This window comes from Gymnogyps californianus, chromosome 3 (genome assembly GCF_018139145.2).
Source record: "Gymnogyps californianus isolate 813 chromosome 3, ASM1813914v2, whole genome shotgun sequence".
Taxonomy (NCBI): Eukaryota; Metazoa; Chordata; class Aves; order Accipitriformes; family Cathartidae; genus Gymnogyps; species Gymnogyps californianus.
Genome location: NC_059473.1, coordinates 39,071,759 through 39,093,950, shown reverse-complemented (window position 1 = coordinate 39,093,950; position 22,192 = coordinate 39,071,759). Strand labels below are relative to the sequence as shown.

Genomic DNA, 22,192 nt, shown 5'->3' with positions numbered 1-22,192 from the left:
AGATGGTATTACTAAAGTAAAGCCTTAAATAACTGATTCGCAGTCCAGGTTAGACACCTTGATGCTATCCCAGAAATTCAGGGAAGTGAGAGAGAATTGTCTCTGTGTTCGTAAGTGAGGCTCTGTCCTGACACAAACTGATGCAAGGCCTTGCAAAGAGTCATCCGGGGTGTTGGAGGTATGTCAAGAACATGGCAAAGCGTGCTGCACTGCAGATATTCCCCGCATTGTAGGACCATTTGGTTCTTTAGTATTTCTCAAAGTTGTTACTGGCCCTGCATGCTACTGAGCAGGCCAGCTCTATAAAATGAGGGGAATTTGCTGTCTCTGCATTACATTCTGTGGTTTTGTTCTTTGAATCCTCACAGTAAATGCTACATGTGCTGACTGCTTAGCTCTAAATTCAGTCCTGAGGCAAGACAGTGGTCTGAAAGCTAAACTTCTGCTTTCTACAGAGTGAACAAAAGGATATAGTTGATCATTCCTGTGGCAATTCTCAGAAAACCTCCTTGATGAGATGTATTTGTGAGCAGCAGATTTTGGCAAACGTGCCCCATTCCAACATTACCAACACTAGAGATCTGTCAGGATTTTTCCTATGAGGAAGATGGAAGACATCTTGCCTTTGTCCATATTACAGACAGATCTAAATTCAATTGCAGCTATCCTGTGAGAAGCTCATTTAGGGGTGTCCTGGTTTCAGCTGGGACAGAGTTAATTTTCTTCTTAGCAGCTGGTACAGTGCTGTGTTTTGGATTTAGTGTGAGAATGATGTTGATAACACTCTGATGTTTTAGTTGTTGCTAAGTAGCGCTTATCTTAAGCCAGGGACTTTTCAGTTTCCCATGCTCTGCCAGCAAGCAGGTGTGCAAGAAGCTGGGAGGGAGCAGAGCCGGGGCAGCTGACCTGACCTAGCCAAAGGGGTATTCCATACCATAGAATGTCATGCTCAGTATATAAACTGGGGGGAGTTGGCTGGTAGGAGCGGATTGCTGCTCTGGCATTGGTCAGCAGGTGGTGAACAACTGCATTGTGCATCACTGTTTTTTTTCCTTGAGTTTTATTTCTTTTTTTTTTTTTTTCCCCTTGTTTTTGTTATATTCCTTTTCATTACTATTATTATTATTATATTCCATTATTATTATTGTTAGTATTATATTTTACTTTAGTTATTAAACCATTCTTATCTCAACCCATGAGTTTTACCTTTTTTCCCTGATTCTCCTCCCCATCCCACTGGAAGCAGGGGGAGGAGTGAGGGAACGGCTGCATGGTGCTTAGTTGCTGGCTGGGGTTAAACCACGATGAGGGGCTATTGAACAGCAGCTACATGGGAGACACAGAAGAAGCAGCTTTAAAGTGTTGCTTCTCACCCATATTTCAGCATAGAAATACCTCTGCAGGGTATGGTGGCTGAGAGCCCAGGACACTTGGCATTCTGCTCTCACCCCACAACACTGCAGCAATTCTCCTGCACAAAACATCCACACAGAGCAAGAGCAGCTGCACAAAACTAAATCATGTGCTCTCCCACTTTCTTTCACGGTAGCAAGAGGGAGAAAAGCTCCACCACTGCACCACTTCTTCTCCCCTTACCAGCAATTCCCTTCCCTTCAGCCTCTGACAGTTCATGAGGATATAGGTGGCTTCAAGGGAAGATATGATGGTGCAAAGGTGTTAAAACTGCTATAGGGTTAGAAGGAATAGCTACGTGCTCGGCTTGCAGAATGAGAGAGAGAGAGTTTTGCACTGAGCTGCTATAGTTTCTGGGATGAAGATCAGAGTTTTGTGAAGGACCATCCTTCCTAACCCTTAATGTAAAGGAAACAGGCGCAGTGGATAGATGGCCTCACACAGGAGCTGTTAAGATAGTACTGGGAAAAAGAAGTCTTTGGAGGTCAAAAGATGGAATATATTATCAATTCAAAGACAGCTACCAGGCTTTTGAGAACAGTAATACCTGTGTAGTTCAGCTGTGATTTATAAATGTGACAAAAATGAGTGGTCATGGTTTTGCCAACGTGTAAAACTGGACAATCTGAGAGTCCTTTGCACGTGAACAGACAGTATACAACCTGAAAGAAGAAAAGTACTTGTGGATATTCTGCATGAACACTGACAGAGCATTCAAATGCACTGAACAGAGGCACCTGAGTGTGGGGCCAGGCCTTGACTGGCCCCCAAGAAGTTCTGTAGGCAACTAAAGTTGGTAGAGTACAAAGAATAACATTGAGGAACTATGTTTTTGCCAGCAAGCAGTTTTAGCTAATTAGAGCATACAGGTATTTTCCCTTTATAATGACCTTGCTTAAATAAGATACAAGGAATATTTTAAGAACTATTAGACTCTGGTTATATTCACAACATAATTGAGGGAAAGGTGGCTAGAGAATTTTACAGTTCAGTCTAATACTGAAGACTGCAGACAGTAAAGAACGGGTGATCTATCTAGCCATCCTCTTACTCTTGCTGCATCGTATGGCTTCCTCACAGTTAACTTTCTGGTGCTTTGTCCCAACTACTTACATGCTCAGTTTCAGATGTCCTGTCCATTGGCACTCATCAAATCACTGGTCTCATTCTCCTATCGACACCTCCCTTGCTGTGAGGAATGGGTTGTGCTGGTCACTCTGTCAGCCACGTTTGCTCAGGTGCGCACCTCTTTTTGTATTCCAGTTCCTTCACCCTCCATCCCTAGAAGTTACACCCTCAGATATTTGCAAAGCGTTATCGTGCCTCTGTAGCTATTTTTAGCTTAATAATATATACCTTGAACTTTGGATTTTTCCTGGAAGGTCTCTGCATTCCTACTCCCGGATAATTCATTATTTCCTGGATGATTTTCTTGGAACTGTCTGCAATTTGTCAGTCTCTTCATTGTACTGAAGTGGCTGAACTGGAATGCAATGTTTTAAATGAGACTTTCAAATGGAGACAGATTTTTATTTTCTTCTATGCAACCTGATGCTTCTACGTTGCTAATATCTCCCACATTTGCCATCCACTGGGCAAAACATTTATCCCCGTTTCTTTTAGCATAACTGTATCCCAGTTTTTAACTTCTCCAGTATAGATTAGTTTGCATTTTCTGAATCCTTTCACTTTTAATTTCTTAGCTGCCTTTAAATTATTTCTCTGCAACTACGGGAGAAAGTTTCAAATCTTTAATTGTTATCATCAAAATGACTACTGAGCTGTGAGGTAGAGCAGAGCCCTGCAGCACCCAGCAAGAGCACTCTGGTGTTTAACTCTTTACGTCTTAATTTACTGTGTGGCCACTTTTATTATAGAGTGTTCTAATGCAACATTATTATTTAGTGTCACCAGAAATACGTGCTCTTCCCCTACACTTTCTTCTTTGGTCTCCATCTACTGAAAAAACTGTACATTTATCAGTCTTTTTGTACCTGTAAGTGTTTCAAGTTCAGTGTGAGAAGTGACAACTACAGTAAATATTGAATGAAGAGCCTGAACTCCAGTGGCAATCAAAAGCTTTGACCTCTGCTGTACTTCTATGGGTCAATGGTGCCTTCATTCCTTCTTTTAAGAGATTGTTTAGAGTTGTTTATGAATGGGAATGTATATACAGCTTATTAAAAAATAAAAGGGTGGGATCTGCAGGTGTCATAGGCTGCCATCTGTTGTTTTGTAATCTCCCAATTTAGAAATAAGCAAAATAGGTGGGAATAACTTTGTTCATTTATTATTTTTATTTGGCTGAATATATATTTGTTTGAATATGCATATTACATATGTGTATGTATACATATATATTAAGATGGTCCTGCACTTGGGTCACAACAACCCCATGCAACAGTACAGGCCTGGGGAAGAGTGGCTGGAAAGCTGCCTGGCAGAAAAGGACCTGGGGGCGTTGGTCAACAGCCGGCTGAATATGAGCCAGCAGTGTGCCCAGGTGGCCGAGAAGGCCAATAGCATCCTGGCTTGTATCAGAAATAGTGTGGCCAGCAGGACTAGGGAAGTGATCGTCCCCCTGTACTCGGCACTGGGGAGCCTACACCTCAAATACGGTGTTCAGTTTTGGGCCCCTCACTACAGGAAAGACACTGAGGTGCTGGAGCATGTCCGAAGAAAAGCAACAAAGCTGGTGAAGGGTCTAGAGAACAAGACCTATGAGGAGTGGCTGAGGGAGTTGGGATTGTTTAGCCTGGAGAAAAGGAGGCTGAGGGGAGACCTTATCGCTCTCTACAACTACCTGAAAGGAGGTTGTAGCAAGGTGGGTGTCGGTCTCTTCTCCCAAGTAACAAGTGGTAGGACAAGAGGTAATGGCCTCAAGTTGCGCCAGGGGAGGTTTAGATGGGATATTAGGAAAAAATTATTCACCAAAAGGGTGATCAAGCATTGGAACTGGCTGCCCAGGGAAGTGGCTGAGTCACCATCCCTGGAGGTATTTAAAAGACCTGTAGATGTGGTGCTTTGGCACATGGTTTAGTGGTGGACTTGGCAGTGTTAGGTTAATGGTTGGACTTGATGATCTCAAAGGTCTTTTCCAACCTAACTGATTCTATGATTTAATTTTTTTTTTCAAAAAGGTTAGGTGATATTTTAATTTTAAAATAAAATAAAATAAAAAATATAAAGCATTACTGAACTGCCACATGTGGCAAGCAACTCTCTGTTGGATTCTCTGCAGTTTTTAATTTCAAGCTCCTCTTTTTTGTCCTGGTCTAAATGGTTTGGTTTATTACAAATTCTTAAGTTCTGTATGGGGTGGCTTTTTGGAGCTTATTGCCTCTTGATTATACAGTAATATTCTGCATAAATTAAGGATAAGATACACCATGGCACTAAGAACTGTGGGCTTTGTTCCAGAAACATTTGTTCTCACGGTCTTACAGTACTGAGTAACTGTAGCAGACACACAGATGCCTGCCTCTTTTTTTTTTTAATCCCTTATATGCTCACCTACATAATTTTTCATACCCTGCAGTGAATTATCCATGCATTGTTAATCAACCTTATTTCCCAACACCTCTGCCTACTCTTATGCTCTATTTTTCTTGTGTTCTATCTTTTGCAATGATGCAAGCCAGTGATCTTATTTCATCCTTTGGGGTACAAGACAATTACCATGGTGTGTTTAAAAAAATTGCCTTCATACAGCATTGTGCAATTGACATAATATTGCACTCTTTCTGCTACCTTATTATTATTTTAATTAAAAAGTAGTCATGGAACAACATCTGCATTTCCACTCTAATAAACAAAAAGTACCCTAAAGTTACAAATTAGTATTAAAAACTTTACCTCAAAGATTGGCATCCAAGAAATATATAAATATTGATAGGAAGTATTTTATCAGAACACCTACTGTACGAAATGAAGGGACATACAAGCGCTCTTACAAATGCTTACACAGATTCCTCAGATCCTGCCAGAGGCTCCAGGTGGAACAGGAGAAGCTAGCAAAGGGAGGCATGCCTATTTTTATTTAAGGAACTTGAAAAAATACGGCGTGTGTGTGTGTGCGTGCACACATACACTTGTGTGCTTCTCTATCCCAAAGAAATTGGCAGGGACCTCTAGTAACTGAAGTTATTTTAGACTGAGGCAGTCTGGCTAAACGAGGCTTTAAATGAAGTACTGAAATCTTTAAGTACCTGTATGCAGATACACATGGAAAAAAATAAGCACCTTCAAATCTGAAAAATAAGATTTTAACAGAAACAGCAATATCTTTCTTGTTGTGAGCTTCTACAGCTGATTCAGGTGGGAACCTCCTTTGCAGAACCGCACTTGACAGCAGATCTGGCATTTCTTGTCTTCCTACTGGACAAGAAAAAACTGTAAATCAACCTACTGCTTTCCCACAGAATAATTTTTGCAATCCTGTGCTGGTGACACTAACTAGGGAGGACAGGTTAACCTTTGCCTTTAGTCAAGACTGCTGTAAGCCTTCCATGTAAAATCAGAGCCTTGATATTGCCTTGATGTTTGCTATTTTGAAACCTACCTGTCTACTTAGTTTCATAGGCAGGAATGTAAACTGGCTTAGAGACTTTGATTTTTGTTCTTTTTTAACCCAGTGAGCTCGAGTGAAACTGGAGATGTCTGCAAACAGAACTCTTCCACTTGCCAACCACAGGTCTCTCTCGAGAAAAAATTAGTTGGAGCTACCATAATGGTATTTTATGTAAGCAAAAAAACTCCCAGGTTTGCCTCGCATTTTGATGCTCCTCTAGTTGGTTTTCAGATGTCCCTGTGCAGCTCTGAAAGCCTGATTTCTTGCTTGTGTAAACTGAATTTACATGAATTTCCTTGCTGCAGCAGGTGTGTTTTAAAGAAACACAGCTGACACTGAAAGAGTAGATGAGATCTTGAGAGTTGTGGATTGATAAACAGGGTAAGTCTGCGCAATTTGGTGCAAAGTTTCAGTCACTGAGAGGAGACAGGGTTCTCAGCACTGCATACAAGCTTGTGCTTGCCAAGCCACTGCCTAACAACACAGTGCAGGTCTTATCAAATACATATGGCCCAAGGAAGCTTGTGCAGTCCCGATTCTTTACAAATGGTTGAGTCAGAGTCATAGGTTTATAAATGGCTTTGTTTTCTGGGAGTAACAGGGGATTAGATGTGAAAAGGGGATAATATGGAAAAGGGAGAGAAGGCAAGAGAGGCAAGCTTCTGGAGCAAAGGGATGCAGAAAGCAGGCTGAGGATCCCAGCCAGCCCTGCAAGCTACATCAGAATCCCTCTGCAATTTGCAGGCTCCTTACAGTCTCCTGTCACTGAACCATTTTAAATGGTAATGCAAAGTCTGAAGAAATAAAGATTTTTGTTAACTTCAAATTGGGGGAAAAAATATCTATTGCTTATTGTTGCAATGTTTTTTCAAAGCTTTTGCAAAGGAGAAAGGAGAGTGGAAGACCAAAGACAGTGGCCTCGAAGAAAACAGACTTTACTTTGAGAATTGGTGGCAGAAGAGAAAAATTGAGCATAAGAGGAAAGTAGCTCAGAGGAGTTCAACAGTATTATGAGCACAGCTGGAAATTATCCCAGTGTGTAGGAAGGACAGGAAGGTAGTAAGAGACCAGCTTGACTAATGAGATGTTCAGTGATCTCAAACACAAGAAACTGGTTTTGCAGGGTTGCTCTGTAAATCAGATCAACAAAATGATCTAGATTAACAAAGAACACAAACACCATCTTTGTCCTTCCCTCCCCCACTCTTTGTTTTTTGTTAGACTGAGTTGTTTCACTGATACAGCTGATAGTGTAGGCCTACAAACAACTGCATCAGCACTACTCAAGGAGTTGATGCTGATGCTTAGAGGTGAGGATCTCCTGCTGCCTCAGAGATGAGACATTTAGAATGTATTCAGAAAGGACATTAATCTTCAGTACAAATCTGAAATGGGAAAAGACTGGCTAGGCAGCAGGGATTTGAAAAAGCCTCTGAGGTGGAACAGATCATGAGCTGCATGTGAATGTGACACTTGCAAAAAAAAAAAAAAAAAGGCAAATGTTTGGGGCATGTAGAAACAGGGGTAAATTCTGGCACATTACATAACCTTCTAAATTGATTTAGCACTGACAATGTGAATGTGGGGCCTAGTAGTGGACACCAGATTTCAAGAAAAATGTAAACCAGCTGGAGAGAGTTCAGAGGAGAACAGGAAAAATGTATGTACGAAATGGCCTGTGAGGAAAGATCAAATGAATTACTGCTTTTTAATCTAGGGAAGACTGAGGAGATGCATGGAAGTTTCCAGCTTTGCAGCATCTTCTTTATATGTTCCTCAGGGATTAAATCTTTTACCAATGTCCTCTACAAACAGGAGAAATAGTACAGGGCTGAAACTACAGGATGTGGAGATCTATCTTCTTGTCTCCAGCTGTATGTATAACAAAGTGCAGGAGGAGATTGCCTGGGGAACAGTGTGAAAGCATCTATCACTAGAGGTTTTAAAACAGGTTAGACAGGCATCTGTCAGGAACGGTTTAGATATGGTAGATGCTCCCTGGGAGAAAGGGCCAGCGAGCAGGATTCACGAGGTTCCTTCCCACGTGACTTGCTGCAAGCCTCTGGAATCCAGGTGAGCAGCCTGGCCATGAGAAGCACAGAAAACATGACCATACCTCACCATGCCGTACAGTCTCGAATGCTCCTTACCATCGTGGCTTTGCAGGATCACTGCTTCTCCCCACCGCAACAGGAACTTCACATTTTGTGTTGTTCTGCTTTTGTTGTTGAACGAAACATAAATATTTTCTGCAGTTGTAGGGGAAACAGAGTACTTAATTTTCTTTCTAGATAATTAAGGTTTTCTTTTTGATTAGTAACAGTCCTCAGTTCATCTATATTACCTGTGCTGAAATGCTTATGGCAATAACTCAAAGCAATGAGTCGCGCTCATCAGGAAAGATAATGTCTGCTGTGGCAACAACAATGATGGCCTCTCTCCACAAACGCTGTTGCTTAAAATGCTGGGCTCCAAAACATCTTTGCCGTATCTTGGTATACTTTTGTTCACGGTACGTCAGAAATCCCATGAGCCTTGGAGAGATAGCACCTCTCCCTTTTTCCTAGCTGCTGGAATGAGGGCAAAGGTTATTCCTCCCCCGGCAGGGGCCGAAAGCTGAGCCGCCGCTGTGACTGGCGGTATCCGGCAGCGGCTGCGGGCCTGCGTCGAGAGCAGGGAAGAGCTCTGCACCGCCGCGGCCCGGCAGGCCCAGAGCCCCGCGCGCCAGTTGACACCACAAGCCCCAAACCGCCGCAACGGCCGTAACGACTGGCGCAGCGCTTCCCTCCCCCACCCGGCGCGGGGCGGGGCCGGGCCTGGGCGGGGCCGCGTGATACAGGCCGCTCCCTGGCGCTCATCGGCAGTGCGGCCGTTCCTCTCGCCATGGCGGCTGGTGGTGGCGGGGCCGGGGCGCCCGAGCGGCCCTACGAGCTGGTGGTGTTCGGGGCCTCGGGCTTCACCGGCCAGTTCGTGGTGGAGGAGGTGGCGCGGGCGGCGGGCGGCGGGGAGCTGCGCGGCGCCCTGCGCTGGGCCGTGGCCGGGCGGCGTCGGGAGAAGCTGCAGGCGGTGCTGGAGCGGGCGGCCGAGAGGCTGGGTACGGGCCGCGGCTGGGGGTCGTGTGGCGCGGCGCCGCGGTCCGGGGACGGCGGGGCCCGTGCGGCCCCGATGTCCCGCCCCGTCCGTTGGGAGCCGCCCGCGGGCGGGTGTGAGGGGAAGCGCTGAGGGGCGAAGCGGGGCAAGCGCCTGGCTGTCGGGGCTGCGCCGGGGAGGCGGCGGCGGCGGCGGCTCGGCCCGGGGAGGGACGGGACGGGACGGGACGGGACGCGCCCGTCGGCGCGGCGGGCGGCGTCGGTGACGGCGGTCTCCGGTGCGCAGGGAAGGCGGCGCTCGGGGCGGAGGTCGGCGTGCTGCTGTGCGATGTGGGCGACGCGGCCTCGCTGGCCGCCATGGCGAGGCAGACCCGGCTGGTGCTCAACTGCGTGGGCCCGGTGAGTGCGGTGATCCGGGCGGTGCTCCCCCGGCGTCCGCCGGGCGCGGCTCCCGGCAGAGCCCGGGCCGGCGTCTGCCCCTCCGCCGCCGCTCCTCGGCTGCGTGCGGCTGGGCTCCCTGCTCCCCGGGGCAGGGAGAGCTGCGACGGCTACCGGGAAACCTGCCGCTGGGCTGCGGAATTTCAGGAGCCGTCCAGATGAAACGTAGCTTTTTGAAGTGGAGCCGAAAGTACAGCCGTGTGCTGTCGTCGCCTGAAGATGTCCCACCAGGATTTCTGGTGGCGTGATTCACGGGCAGTTCTCACTGAAAGAATACAGCAGGGTTGGGGTTTGGTTTGGTTTGGTTTGTTAAGTCTTTCCCAGGCAGCCTAAGAAAGTGAGTGTGAAGTGGGGAGGAGTTTTGGGTTGGGCCAAAACAGCAAGTGTTTGCTTTTATTGTGCATGCATAGGTTAGATAGAGCAGGTTGGGGGAGTTGTGGTGGGTGGGTTTTATTTTGTTCTGTGTGGTGTTCTTTCCTTGTATAGTACAGATTCTTTGGAGAGCCTGTGGTAGAAGCTTGTGTTGAAAATGGTGCCAGCTGCATTGACATCAGTGGAGAACCCCAGGTATGTGACAGTAGAAAAATGCTCCTTTGTATCAAGGATCTGCTGAAGGAGCGTTTGTTTAGCGTGTTCCATGTTTCTGCTGACGTTTTTGAACACAAAGACAAACGGTGCCTCCTGAGCTACAGTTTTAAGCTGCATTAACCATTTTAAAGTACATCAATGTGTATCGGTTGTATAGTTCTCTTACTTTTAGACAAGAGCCTCTCGGGTTCTGTCTGGAGATGCAAAATTTTTGAGTGCTGCTTCAAGTCTCGGTTGTGATTCTGCGTAGGAATTTTGTGTAGATGACATTTCTTTGCACTGCTGTGACGGTTTCATACCATAAACCAGGAATAATAGGTATCTGTCTTAAAGATGCTTGTAAGTGGTTTGAGGTATGTAGGGTGCTAGGATACGACAGTAAAGCGCTGATGGCTAATACTGGCTGTGACCAAATATGGAGTTCTGCTTAAAATAGTTGTTCTGACTGTGTTCTAGTTTCTGGAAGGAATGTACCTGAAATACGACGGAAAAGCTGCGGAAAAGGGAGTGTATGTCATTGGAAGCTGTGGCTTTGACTCTATACCAGCCGATATGGGAGTACTGTACACCAGAGACAAGCTGAAAGGTGATGGTATTTAAGTGTGACCTTATGCTGAAAACGAAATGCGGATTATGCTCTCATCCCGTTTCCTAAAGCAGCAGTGCTTATGTGGAAGCTCTCTCAGTCTCTCTTTTTGCCTGCCTTTACCAGCTGACCTGTTTCAACCAAATGTGGTAGCTAAAACCTTGAAAGTCAATCGTATTCCCATCAGACCGGAGAGAATTGGTGATTAGGTGGAGGAGGGATTCAAAGTAGTGTTGCTCACTGAGAGAACAGAACCTTCAGTTGTCAGCAGCGGGCTGTTGAGCCAGCGCGTGGACGTCCCTAGGCAAGCCTCAGCACACTGCCCCTTGTGCAGGGAGAATCTTGTAGGGAAGAGACAGCGGCGACAGGAAGGCTGCGGGAAAGGGATCGGAAATTGGTGGGTAATCAGGTTTCCTAAGTTTTTGTTTTCTACCGCAAGCTCTGAGGAGCTGTTGCGTGAGCGTAAGCAGATAGGCAGTGCCATGCGATGCCTTTTTGTTTAAGAGCAGCTGGACAGTAGCTGAACGAGGATAAATATATTTGAGAAAAGAGGTGAGACGATTTAATTCTATGCCAATAGTACTTGATCCTCATCTCAAGTGAGGATACTTTGTTCATCAGGTCTGACTTTCAATTGGAAGGGCTGATAAGAGTATCCAAATGGTTTGCTTTTGTGTACTATTAGAACTGCTACGAAGTGGGATTGCTTTGCACTGGAGCGTATCATCAGCTTTCAGTTGACTAAAACTCAATCTGGATCTGATTGGAGGGAGAGGAGAGGCATGGAAATGAGTATCTGGTTGTTCACGGGGTTATAATTTGATGCCTGATACTCGTTTTGAATAAAGATGTCTTTTATCTCTTCCTATTTTGACTTTATGGTGTTATCACCTGTCTCTGCAGTTGCTTGCGATGTTGAAATTTGCCCATACAAGTACAGTTGTACAATCTCAGAAGGCACTGAGCAAAGCAAAACAAAGCAGAATTTGGAGGAGTTGTATTGTTTTGCTGTTGATCACAACTAAGCATTCTTTGCAAAACACAAGCTGTGCTAAAATTAAGTGGTTTGGGATAGCTTGTGTGGGTTTGGTTTTTTGCGGGTTTATGGGTTTGTTTTGGTTTGGGTTGTCTTTGTAGTTAAGGTCTACCAAAACCCGTAAGTCCGTCTCGTTTTTCACAGCCTACGTCATCCTTTCTTTTGAAACTTGGAGGAAAACTAAATACGGCTCTTCATAGTCTTTTCCTTTTTTTTTTTCCCCCCCACTGATTATTTACATTATCTCATTAACTAGATAAGACAAATGAAAAATGTAATGAGTAAAGATAATATTAGTGACCCTTACTGAAGTACTTTACGTAAGAAATTTGGTACTTGCTAACTAAAATAGCTGTGGGACTTAATCTTAGTTTGTTTTACTTTGAGATAAAGACGTGACTCTGCCTTTTCAACTAATAATGTCAGTGGCCTGCTATTGGAGTCTACCAGAGGGTACTCTGGCTTTGTGAACTCATGACTGTATACGCCAAGGAATGTTTTCTCCTCCCTTCAAGGTACCTTAACTGCTGTCGAAAGTTTCCTGACGGTGCAATCTGGGCCTGAGGTTAGTTGGTTTACACCTTCTTGGAAACTCGGAGGTATCTGTGGTAACATCACCGTAGCCCGTTGGAATAACTGTCGTTAATTAATTCAGACCAAGGAACAAGCTGGCAGTTCTTTGACGATGAGCCTCAGAACTTGATTCTTTAGGAGCTACTACAAGTATCCCAAGCGAGCACCCTTTTGTAAGGTTCATTTGCGTAGGCTGTCTACCTAAAGTTTGTTGTGTTAGGCTGTTTCAAGAAATACTTAGTTTTTGCAGAGCTGTGGGAAGGATTCGTGCACAAGTCAAGTAGAACAGATACAGAGTGGGTTGCCCGTAATCCTAGTGTTTGGCTGTTTGGGTTTTTTTGGTTGGGGGGGAGGTTGTTTCGATATACTTTAATGCATGTAATCAGAACACATATAGGTACTAATTGTAACAATGTGTAACGTATGTAATAATTCTAAGGTCATTATTAAAATAATGCAGCGATGACCGAAACCAGGCCGGTGTTGGTGCCCCACAATTGAACGTACGGCTTCTCCTGTCCTGAGCACCCATCTTGACAGATGGGGCCCAAGTCATAGCCTGTTCTTGTGAACATCTGGAGGAGTGGAGGAAGCCCATGGAACGGGAGAGTAATAGCTGTCTGTTAAAGGACAGGGGATAGTAGTTAATGAGAATGTATAAATGTGTATGTTGGGTATAAAGACGGTTTAAGTATGTAGTGTAAGTTGTAAGTGTTGGTAAGAAGGGATTTCAGTAATGCGAATTAAATACAATGGGACGGTTGGAAGAGAGAGAGAGAGCGAGCGGCATTGCATTATGGGGGACCCGAGCATGGCGCAAAGCGTATGGAACAAGGGGTGGAGATTGCATTGGGTCTGGCTGAGATGGAGTTAATTTTCCCCACAGCAGCCCTCACGGTGCTGTGCTTTGTCTTGGTAGCTAGAAAGGTGTTGATAACACGGCAGTGTTTGGGCTGCTGCTGAGCAGTGCTCGCACAGCAGCAAGGCTGTCTCTCCAACATTCCTCCCCGCTCACCCAGTAGGCTGGGGGTGGGCAAGATCCTGGGAGGGGACACAGCCAGGACAGCTGACCCAAACTGACCAAAGGGACCTTCCATACCATATGATGTCTGCTCAGCCATGAAAGCTAAGAGAAAGGAGGAGGGGTGGGGGGCATTCGTTAGTACGACGCTTGTCTTCCGGAGCAACCGCTACGCGTACTGAAGGCCTGCTTCCCGGGAGGTGGCTGGACATCGCCTGCTGAGGGGAAGCAGAGAATAAATCGTTTGTTTTCCTTTGCTTCCGTGTGCGGCCTTTGCTTTTGCTTTATTGAACTGCCTTTCTCTTGACCCACGAGGGTTTTTTTCCATCTTGTTTTCTCCCCTCCCTGTCCTGCTGAGGAGGGGAGTGGTAGAGCGGCTTGGTGGGCACCTGGCGTTCAGCCAAGGCCAACCTGCCCCATTTCACTGTACTTTAATGCACGTCATCATAATGCATGTATGTAATAATTGTAATAATGTGTAATACAGGTAATAATTCTAAGGTCATTATTAAAATAATACACGAAACCTTTAGATACGGAATTAATTACTGTTTCACGGTATGTCACCAGGGTTCTTGTGTACACGATGGGACCTGGAAGTCAGCTGTTTACGGCCTTGCGGATCAAGACAACCTGAGGAAGCTTCGAAAAAGGATAGGCTATGCCCCTGTTCCAGTAGTTGGTGCAAAACTTAAAAGAAGGTATAAGAAGCGTAAGATGTGAAACGTGCTGTCTTCTAACAGTTCCAGTATTTACGATACAGATTGTTAACATGCTATTAAATCCTAGAAAGATGCATTTAGGACTTTAGTATAATATGAACACGTAGATGCTCGTCTAGTAAGCACCTGCAGCTAAGTTCTGTTTTAGCGATGTGTTTGTATTTTACTGAGAAAAGAACATGCCCCAGCATTTACTGGGTCTCCCAGTTAACTTGTTCTAAGAGACTTTTTGTGACATGGCAAACTTTTGCGTTTGATTTCAGGAGTGATCAGTAGGACGGGGAAAAGAAATGTGAGGAGAATATTATTTTGGTTATGGAATTCACCCCTGCTATAGCGGCTGGAATTTTGAGTTGAGCCAGGGATAAATTTGGAATGGTTTGCTTTCAGTGAAGAGAGATAATGTCACAAAAATGCTTGAGAAAAAGCCAGTATTGGTAGGGCCGTTATGATCAGTTTCTTTCAGTTTGCGTGAACATTTGAACATTTTTTCTGACTTTTTTTTTCCCCATTTGCAGAGGACTTGTGTTTTACAATCAGGAATTCAAAGAGTACTCTGTTCCATTCATGGGATCTGATGTTTCCGTTGTGAAACGGTCTCAGCGTTATTTGCACACAGAGTTGCAGGAAACACCTGTAAGTTACCGTTATTGGTATAGTATGGCTTTATTACCATTTTCAACGAATCTTTCCATTATGCGATAACTGTTCTTCGTGCAGGCCTGTGTAGTAGGGTTTCTGTAGTTAGGTAAATGGTCATGACCTGTGATGTGCTTTTGCTCATGCTGTAAAGAAGGAGGCTTGTTCTGTTGATGACCTTTGGAAGCTGCTTGACCTGATGTGGTCCAGGCTCTTCTGGGTGCACGGGCCTGTTTTGTACTACTTGATACTCTGCCTGATGAGCTTGCGTATTGCTGCTAGCATAATAGTTACGAGTGTCTCTCGTAGGATTCTCATGCTGTCTGACTTCTGGGTGCGTATTTGTAGGGAATGGAAGCCTTGAGTCTCAGAAATATTGGAAAGGTAGGCTTCATGATTTTTGGGAAGGATAAATACATTAAATTCTGTTGCTGTGCAGAGGCTTTTTTTTGTTGTATCAGTAGAGCTTCGAAAAGCATCTAAAAGCATCATCATTGTAGTCTGTGTAACTACAGTCAGGTCAGTATGATGTAGTAAACGTTCTGATGAAGAATTCATACGCTGCTCATTTCTATCTGGAGACTTCTTTGTCGCTTGGGTCTCTGGTGTGCAGAGTAAAGGCAGTGTGCAGTGGTGGTGGTGGTGGAAAAGATGTTTAGTTTTTGTTTTCCATGGTTTCCTGAGAGGAGAGCAGCACCGACAATCTGTGTAACAGCTGTGCAGAATCACAGGCATCAGTTAAGGGATGAAGGTGAGAGAGCTCTCTAAAGATAGCCTTGGAAACTACTAATGAGAGAGGCTTGCCGTTGCTATTCCAGAACTCTAAAGTAAGGCCTCAGTTTCTCTTAAACTAAAGCACAAAGCGGAGGAAAGGAAGATGTCGGGAAAGAAGCCTGAAATCAGATACCAAAACACATCTTTCTGTAAAGTTTTCCTCTCTTGTTTGCCATGCTCGCTCCCTCGCCGTTCTGTAGTTATATTGTCTTCTCATAATGAATTATAAAGCGAAGCGTTACTCGGAGAGTTGTGTAGAACTAAGGCAATTGCTTAAGGCCCTATTTAATCAGCTATCTGTTGTATCAGACAATTGCATCCTAATTTGAGGGTAGCTTTATTTTTACAAATGAATTGATGCAAAAATCTTAATGTAAGTTCTATTACTGAAAAGATGTTTTTGCCTCAGGTGCAGTATGGCGCTTATGTGAACATAGGTGGTCTTGGCTCTGTTGTCAAGCTGATGTTTGCTGGCATTTTATTTCTTCTTCTTGTGAAGTTTAGCTTTGGAAGAAAACTTCTGACAAAAGTAAGTGTTCAAAACACAAAAGAATTAAGTGTCTGGAGATTTTTTTCCCCTCTGGTTTACTGTTGTGTTTTTTTTTTGGTTTGCTTTTTTTTTTGGCCCCGCCCCCCCTCTTGTTATATAGTACCCGGAATTTTTCTCTGCTGGACGCTTCACAAAGAAAGGACCAACCCAGAAACAGGTAACTGACTGTTTTCCATCACAATTATTGAATAAATTTCTTACGGTAGTGGTGGAATAGTAATCTAGGGTCAACCGCTTAGTCTCAAAGAAATGATTTCCAAATGCACGTTGTGTGTGCCTGTTCAGATAGCTTTGACTATTTCAGTAATCATGCCTTCTGCTATTAGACGTCAAAGTATGTGTTTGTGGCCTTGCGGATCAAGACAACCTGAGGAAGCTTTGAAAAAAGGTCCTTTGAGAAAGAAATGGGAGGAAGGAGTGAGAGAATTCAGACAGGAAGCGGAAACTACCTGGTCCCTGACCTCATCAGAACTTCGAGACATGCGGCAAGATTAGAGCTGCCAGCCAGGTGAGCGGATTGCTGCCTGGCTGCTCCGGTGCTGGGGTAACAGGGCCGGCAGTCAGCAATTGGAAGGTAGGGGAGCCCAGCAGCTGGGATCCCTTGCTAGAAACCGGGGGATTGAGAGAGGAATCGGAAAGGAGGGAGCAAGTTGCAGTCTCTGGAGACGGCTCCTCTCAAGTGTGAGGGCAAGATACCCATCCATTCAGGGAAGATCTTGTGAACTCCCCAGGAAAGTGGACTACCGCAGATGAAGGCATCCAGTACCTGAGAGAATGAGCGGTGCTGGAAGTCATCTACAGCGATCTAGATGACAGTGAGGTCTCCAGAGATCCAGAGGATGTCCTGTGCACACGGGCCATGTGGAGGAAGGTGATTCAAAGTGCCCCAGCGTCATATTCTAGCAGCTTGGCAGCGAGGTATTGCCCGGATATGGGTACACCAACTGTGGAGAGAGTGTCGTCTTGGCTCCAAAACTTTGAAGAAAATCTCTGTCCCTCCTCATCCCTCCGGGCCAGCGCCTTGGCTGTCAGGGGCGCCCCAAGAAGTCAGTCCCCTCCTGCCCCGGGCACAGGGAGAGGGAGCCCCAGGCGCATGCTGCGTGGCGCACTCTGGTTCTTCCTGCGTGAGCAGGGGGAGGACATAAGGAAGTGGGATGGTGAACCCCCCTTGAAGCTGGAAGCCCGTGTACGCGACCTGAGGGGGAAGACAGCTGTTGAGAAGGGGCCACCCAAGAAGGCTGTCGGCTTAGTTGCTGTAGAGACGCAAGAAGGCAATCGGCGATCTCCCAGGCATAGAAGGACTGAAATCACCACACTTACTGAATCAATTTGTCATGGTAATGGTGGAATAGTAATCTAGGGTCAACCGCTTAGTCTCGAAGAAATAATTTCTAAATGCACATTGTGTGTGCCTGTTCAGATAGCTTTGAATATTTCAATAATCATGCCTTCTGTTATTAGACATCAGAGTACGTGGAACTCATACGAGGAAAAAAAGGATCATGTTGCTGGGTCTGATGTATTTACATGGACGGCTCACAGCACTCAGTCTGTCAAAGGTGATGACAGAGGGACACTGAGTAGCAAAAACTCAGGACTGAAAGCACCAAGAGAATAAATGGACTTTAGAACAGTAACAGTTCCAATAAAGTGGAAGTGATTAAAAATTTAGATGAGATTGTACCTTTGAATCAATAACTCGAAATAACTACTCTCATGTTTAGATGCATCATAGTATTTGGCATAATAGATACTTATATTTACTACTTGTGCTTGCCTGATATAAGTGAGTTACTGTTTTGGTGACCGCACTTGTCTTGTCCACTACAGATGGATGGAACCTCTTTTACAATGACTTTTTTTGGTGAGGGTTACAGTGAGGGGCAAGATCCCCAGAATGGCAAACCCAATGTAAAGATCTGCACTGAAGTGAAAGGACCAGGTATGTATGTTAGTAGCAGCTAGCTGCTGTTGCCTCACATTCCCTACTCTAAAACAGGTTTATGGTTCCACTGCTATTCCTTTCACCCTCGAGGAGCGCTTGCAACATGGACAAAGTCAACAGCCTTTACAGAGTACTACCTTGGATACTACCATTCATTGTGACCTGTTTTTTTGAAATAGCCAGTTCATTTGCGTTCTTGGCATTCTCTTTCCTTCTGACTTTCCCCGTTCCAATTTTCATTTTCGCAGAGCAGTTCAAGGGAGAGCACTTTAAGGATAGTTTTCAGTTGTTACAGCCTGGACTTACTACTTGCTTCTTTCCAGTCCCCTGTGAGTGACCTTCAACAGATCTGGCATGGTATCATTTCTAGCTATAACATACTTGTGTTCAGATCATTGCTTTGAGGGAAGATGACACCTGAATTAAAGTTTGGAGACAGCAAGAATGTATATTCAGAAAGGAGTTAATCATAGAGTCATAGAATGGTTTGGGTTGGAAGGCACCTTAAAGATCATCCAGTTCCAACCCCCCCTGCCGTGGGTAGGGACACCTTCCACTAGACCAGGTTGCTCAAAGCCCCATCCAGCCTGGCCTTGAACACTTCCAGGGAGGGGGCATCCACAACTTCTCTGGGCAACCTGTTCCAGTGTCTCACCACCCTCACAGTGAAGAACTTCTTCCTGACATCTATCCTAAATCTACCCTCTTTCAGTTTAAAGCCATTACCCCTTGTCCTATCACTACATGTCCTTGTAAAAAGTCCCTCTCCAGCTTTCTTGTAGGCCCCCTTTAGGTGCTGGAAGGCTGCTGTAAGGTCTCCCTGGAGCCTTCTCTTCTGCAGGCTGAACAAGCCCAACTCCCTCAGCCTGTCTTCATAGGAGAGGTGCTCCAGCCCTCTAATTGTCTTCGTGGCCCTCCTGTGGACTCGCTCCAACAGGTCCGTGTCCTTCTTACGTTGGGGGCCCCAGAGCTGAACGCAGTACTCCAGGTGGGGTCTCACGAGAGCGGAGCAGAGGGGGAGAATCGCCTCCCTTGACCTGCTGGTCACGCTTCTTTTGATGCAGCCCAGGATATGGTTGGCTCTCTGGGCTGCAGGCGCACATTGCCGGGTCATGTTGAGCTTCTCGTCAACCAACACCCCCAAGCCCCTCTCCCCGGGGCTGCTCTCAATCCACTCATCACCCAGCCTGTATTTGTGCTTGGGATTGGCCCAACCCACTTGGCCTTGTTGAACTTCATGAGGTTCGCACGGGCCCACCTCTCAAGCCTGTCAAGGTCCTTCTGGATGGCATCCCTTCCCTCCAGTGTGTCAACCGCACCACACAGCTTGGTGTCATCGGCAAACTTGCTGAGGGTGCACTCGATCCCACTGTCCATGTCGCTGACAAAGATGTTAAACAGCGCCGGTCCCAATACCGACCCCTGAGGAATGCCACTCGTCACTGCTCTCCACTTGGACATCGAGCTGTTGACCGCAACTCTTTGAGTGCGACCATCCAGCCAATTCCTTATCCGCCGAGTGGTCCATCCATCAAATCCATGTCTCTCCAATTTAGAGACAAGGATGTTGTGCAGGACAGTGTCAAATGCTTTGCAGAAGCACAGGCAGATGATGTCCATTGCTCGTCCCTTATCCACCAGTGCTGTAACCCCGTCATAGAAGGCCACCAAATTTGTCAGGCACAATTTGCCCTCAGTGAAGCCATGTTGTCTGTCACCAATCACCTCCTTTTTTCCATGTGCCTTAGCATAGTTTCCAGGAGAATCCGCTCCATGATCTTGCCGGGCACAGAGGTGAGACTGACTGGCCTGCCGTTCCCCCGGTCTTCCTTTTTTCCCTTTTTAAAAGGGGGGGGTTATGTTTCCCCTTTTCCAGTCAGTGGGAACTTCCCTGGACTGCCATGACTTCTTAAATATGATGGATAGCGGCTTAGCCACCTCATCCACCAGTTCCCTCAGGACCTGCAGATGCATCTTATCAGGCCCCATGGACTTGTGCACCTTCAGGTTCCGTAGATGGTCTCGAACCCGATCTTCTCCTATGGTGGGTGGTTCTTCATTCTCCCAGTCCCTGCCTTTGCCTTGTGTGACTGGGGCGGTGTGGCTGGAGCACTTGCCGGTGAAGACTGAGGCAAAAAAGTCATTGAGTACCTCTGCCTTCTCCATGTCCCGGGTAACCAGGTCTCCCGTTTCCTTCCGGAGAGGGCCCACGTTTTCCCTAGTCTTGCTTTTATCACTGACCTACCTCTGGAAGCTTTTCTTGTTGCCCTTGACGTCCCCGGCCAGATTTACTTCTCTCAGGGCTTTAGCTTTCCTAACCTGATCCCTGGCTGCTCGGACAGTTTCGCTGTATTCCTCCAGGCTACCTGTCCTTGCTTCCACCCTCTGTAGGCTTCCTTTGTGTGTCTGAGTTTGTCCAGGAGCTCCTGGTTCATCCATGCAGGCCTCCTGGCGTTTTTGCCTGACTTCCTCTTTGTTGGGATGCATCGCTCCTGAGCTTGGAGGAGGTGATCCTTGAATATTAACCAGCTTTCCTGGACCCCTCTTCCCTCCAGGGCTGTATCCCATGGTACTCTACCAAGCAGATCCCTGAAGAGGCCAAAGTCTGCTCTCCTGAAGTCCAGGGTAGTGAGCTTGCTGGGCGCCCTCCTCGCATAGGAGGAAGCAGCAGCATAGCTTCTTTAAATAACTAGAGATGTAGCCGGCTGCAACAGTCTCCCAGCAAAAGTCTGAATGTAAGCACAGGATGGGGAAAGCTCTTGCTGTAATGGAGAGCCCTCTGTCACAGTGAGGTGATCGCTCATGGTTGTTGTGGTGTTATAGGCCGGTATTTGAAGCGGTATTTGTGCAGATTAGATTTGCAGGAGTTCACCAGCTACTTGGGATCATTACCAGGTAAAAAAGCTGTTCTTAAATGGGGAAGGCTGTTTCATTGCCAAAGAGATTATGCTTCAGCATGCTGTAGGCAGGAGCAAGATTACGTTCTACATTTCAACACACTGTACACTGTTTGGTTTGCGGTTTTTTTGTTTTTGTCAGAGCCTGGCTATGTTGCTACACCAATTGCAATGGTTCAAGCAGCTGTATCTCTTCTGGAAGATGCACCTTGTCTGCCTAAACAGTAAGTACTTTCCCATGCAGAACAGCTTGATCTCCCGTAAAGCTACCGTGTGCGTATGTTTCTCCTTGAAAATACAGATCTCGTAACCCTGTGGATTTCTGTGTTGCCTCACCCAAGTGGCTGTGCAAGAGAGATGCTTCACCACAGGCTGGTTTAAAGCCATTTCCTCTTCATCTGCCTTTCGATTTGAAAGGATGTAGTCATGGGCTTTTAGTCATGCTTTTGCAGCATCTGTTGCATCAGCGTCTGTATTTTCAGTTAATGGAATGGTTTCTACTGCGTTTGCTGGATGCAGGAATGAACCCGTGAATACAACCAGCTTGCCAAATTCCGCATATGCTCTCCTGTGGGACAGGGTGGCTGTTTCTTTCTTAGGCAGGGAAGCACACCTTGGACTTCAAAAAAAGGTGTCGCTCAATCCCTGTACCGCTAACGTTTTTCTCGTTTGATTTTCATCAACAGGGGTGGTGTATATTCTCCGGGAGCTGCCTTCTCCAAAACAAAACTGATTGATCGCCTCAACAAACGTGGTATTGAGTTCTCTGTTATTAGCAAGCCTGAAGCCTGAAGTCAAAACATAACTGTATGAACTAACACCTTTCCTGGGTCTAACGCCAATAAAACTAATTTGGCTGTAAAAGCCTCATCATAAAATAGTTTCACTGTGCTATTGTTTACAGCAGAAACAGAAGAAAATTTGAGTTAAAAGTTACTATTTGCTATAGCGAGAAAACCCATAAAGGGTATAGAGTTTTGATTCACAAGCCTATGAAATCAGTGACTTATTGGGTACTAGTTCTGGAATTTTGTTTAATCTCTTTCATCTAAGTTTTAAGTTGCTCTTCAGTGGAACCACTATAGCATCTGCTTCACAACTACCCCCAGCCTTCTCGCTTTGCCCCGTTCCGCAACAATTAGAAGCAGGCAGGCCCTGGCTAACAAGTGCCTTAGCAGGTGAAACCACGAGTTACTCCTCATGCCTCTTTGGGATAGGCGCTGTTACTTTGTGGTGGTCTTGCTTTCAAAGCCTTAGCGCCCCTAGTGAAATAAAAGCGGAGTAGTTGTTTCTGGGAGTTTAAGGAATAGTTTTGTCTTTTTTTCCTGGGTTATTATAAAGATCAGCCGAC

At 45.8% G+C, this 22,192-nt stretch overlaps 2 protein-coding genes across 2 annotated transcripts in view; both read left to right on the top strand.

The window, feature by feature from the left end:
- The first annotated feature begins 8,815 nt into the window (after nucleotides 1-8,815).
- On the top strand, nucleotides 8,816-22,131 carry LOC127015209 (saccharopine dehydrogenase-like oxidoreductase). The gene is made up of 12 exons (XM_050894999.1): nucleotides 8,816-9,077; nucleotides 9,359-9,471; nucleotides 9,997-10,077; nucleotides 10,555-10,684; nucleotides 12,236-12,285; nucleotides 13,885-14,015; nucleotides 14,555-14,672; nucleotides 15,859-15,978; nucleotides 16,100-16,156; nucleotides 17,830-17,941; nucleotides 20,984-21,065; nucleotides 21,528-22,131. Exons 1-12 carry the CDS (start codon nucleotides 8,867-8,869, stop codon nucleotides 21,631-21,633), a joined length of 1,311 nt encoding a protein of 436 aa, XP_050750956.1. The 5' UTR covers nucleotides 8,816-8,866; the 3' UTR covers nucleotides 21,634-22,131.
- The window catches only part of LOC127014092 (saccharopine dehydrogenase-like oxidoreductase), a 31,426-nt gene continuing 31,275 nt past the window's right edge, over nucleotides 22,042-22,192 (top strand). The window contains exon 1 of the mRNA XM_050893158.1: nucleotides 22,042-22,063. Within this exon, the coding sequence (XP_050749115.1) occupies nucleotides 22,042-22,063 (22 nt within the window). The remainder of the gene's footprint in view (nucleotides 22,064-22,192) is intronic.

Coding starts and splice junctions, on each gene's coding strand:
- LOC127015209 (XM_050894999.1), top strand. CDS start 8,867: ATGGCGGCTGGTGGTGGCGGGGCCGGGGCGCCCGAGCGGCCCTACGAG. Junction 12,286..13,884: donor CGGTGCAATCTGGGCCTGAG/GTTAGTTGGTTT, acceptor GTATGTCACCAG/GGTTCTTGTGTACACGATGG. Junction 14,673..15,858: donor CAGAGTTGCAGGAAACACCT/GTAAGTTACCGT, acceptor TTTTTGCCTCAG/GTGCAGTATGGCGCTTATGT.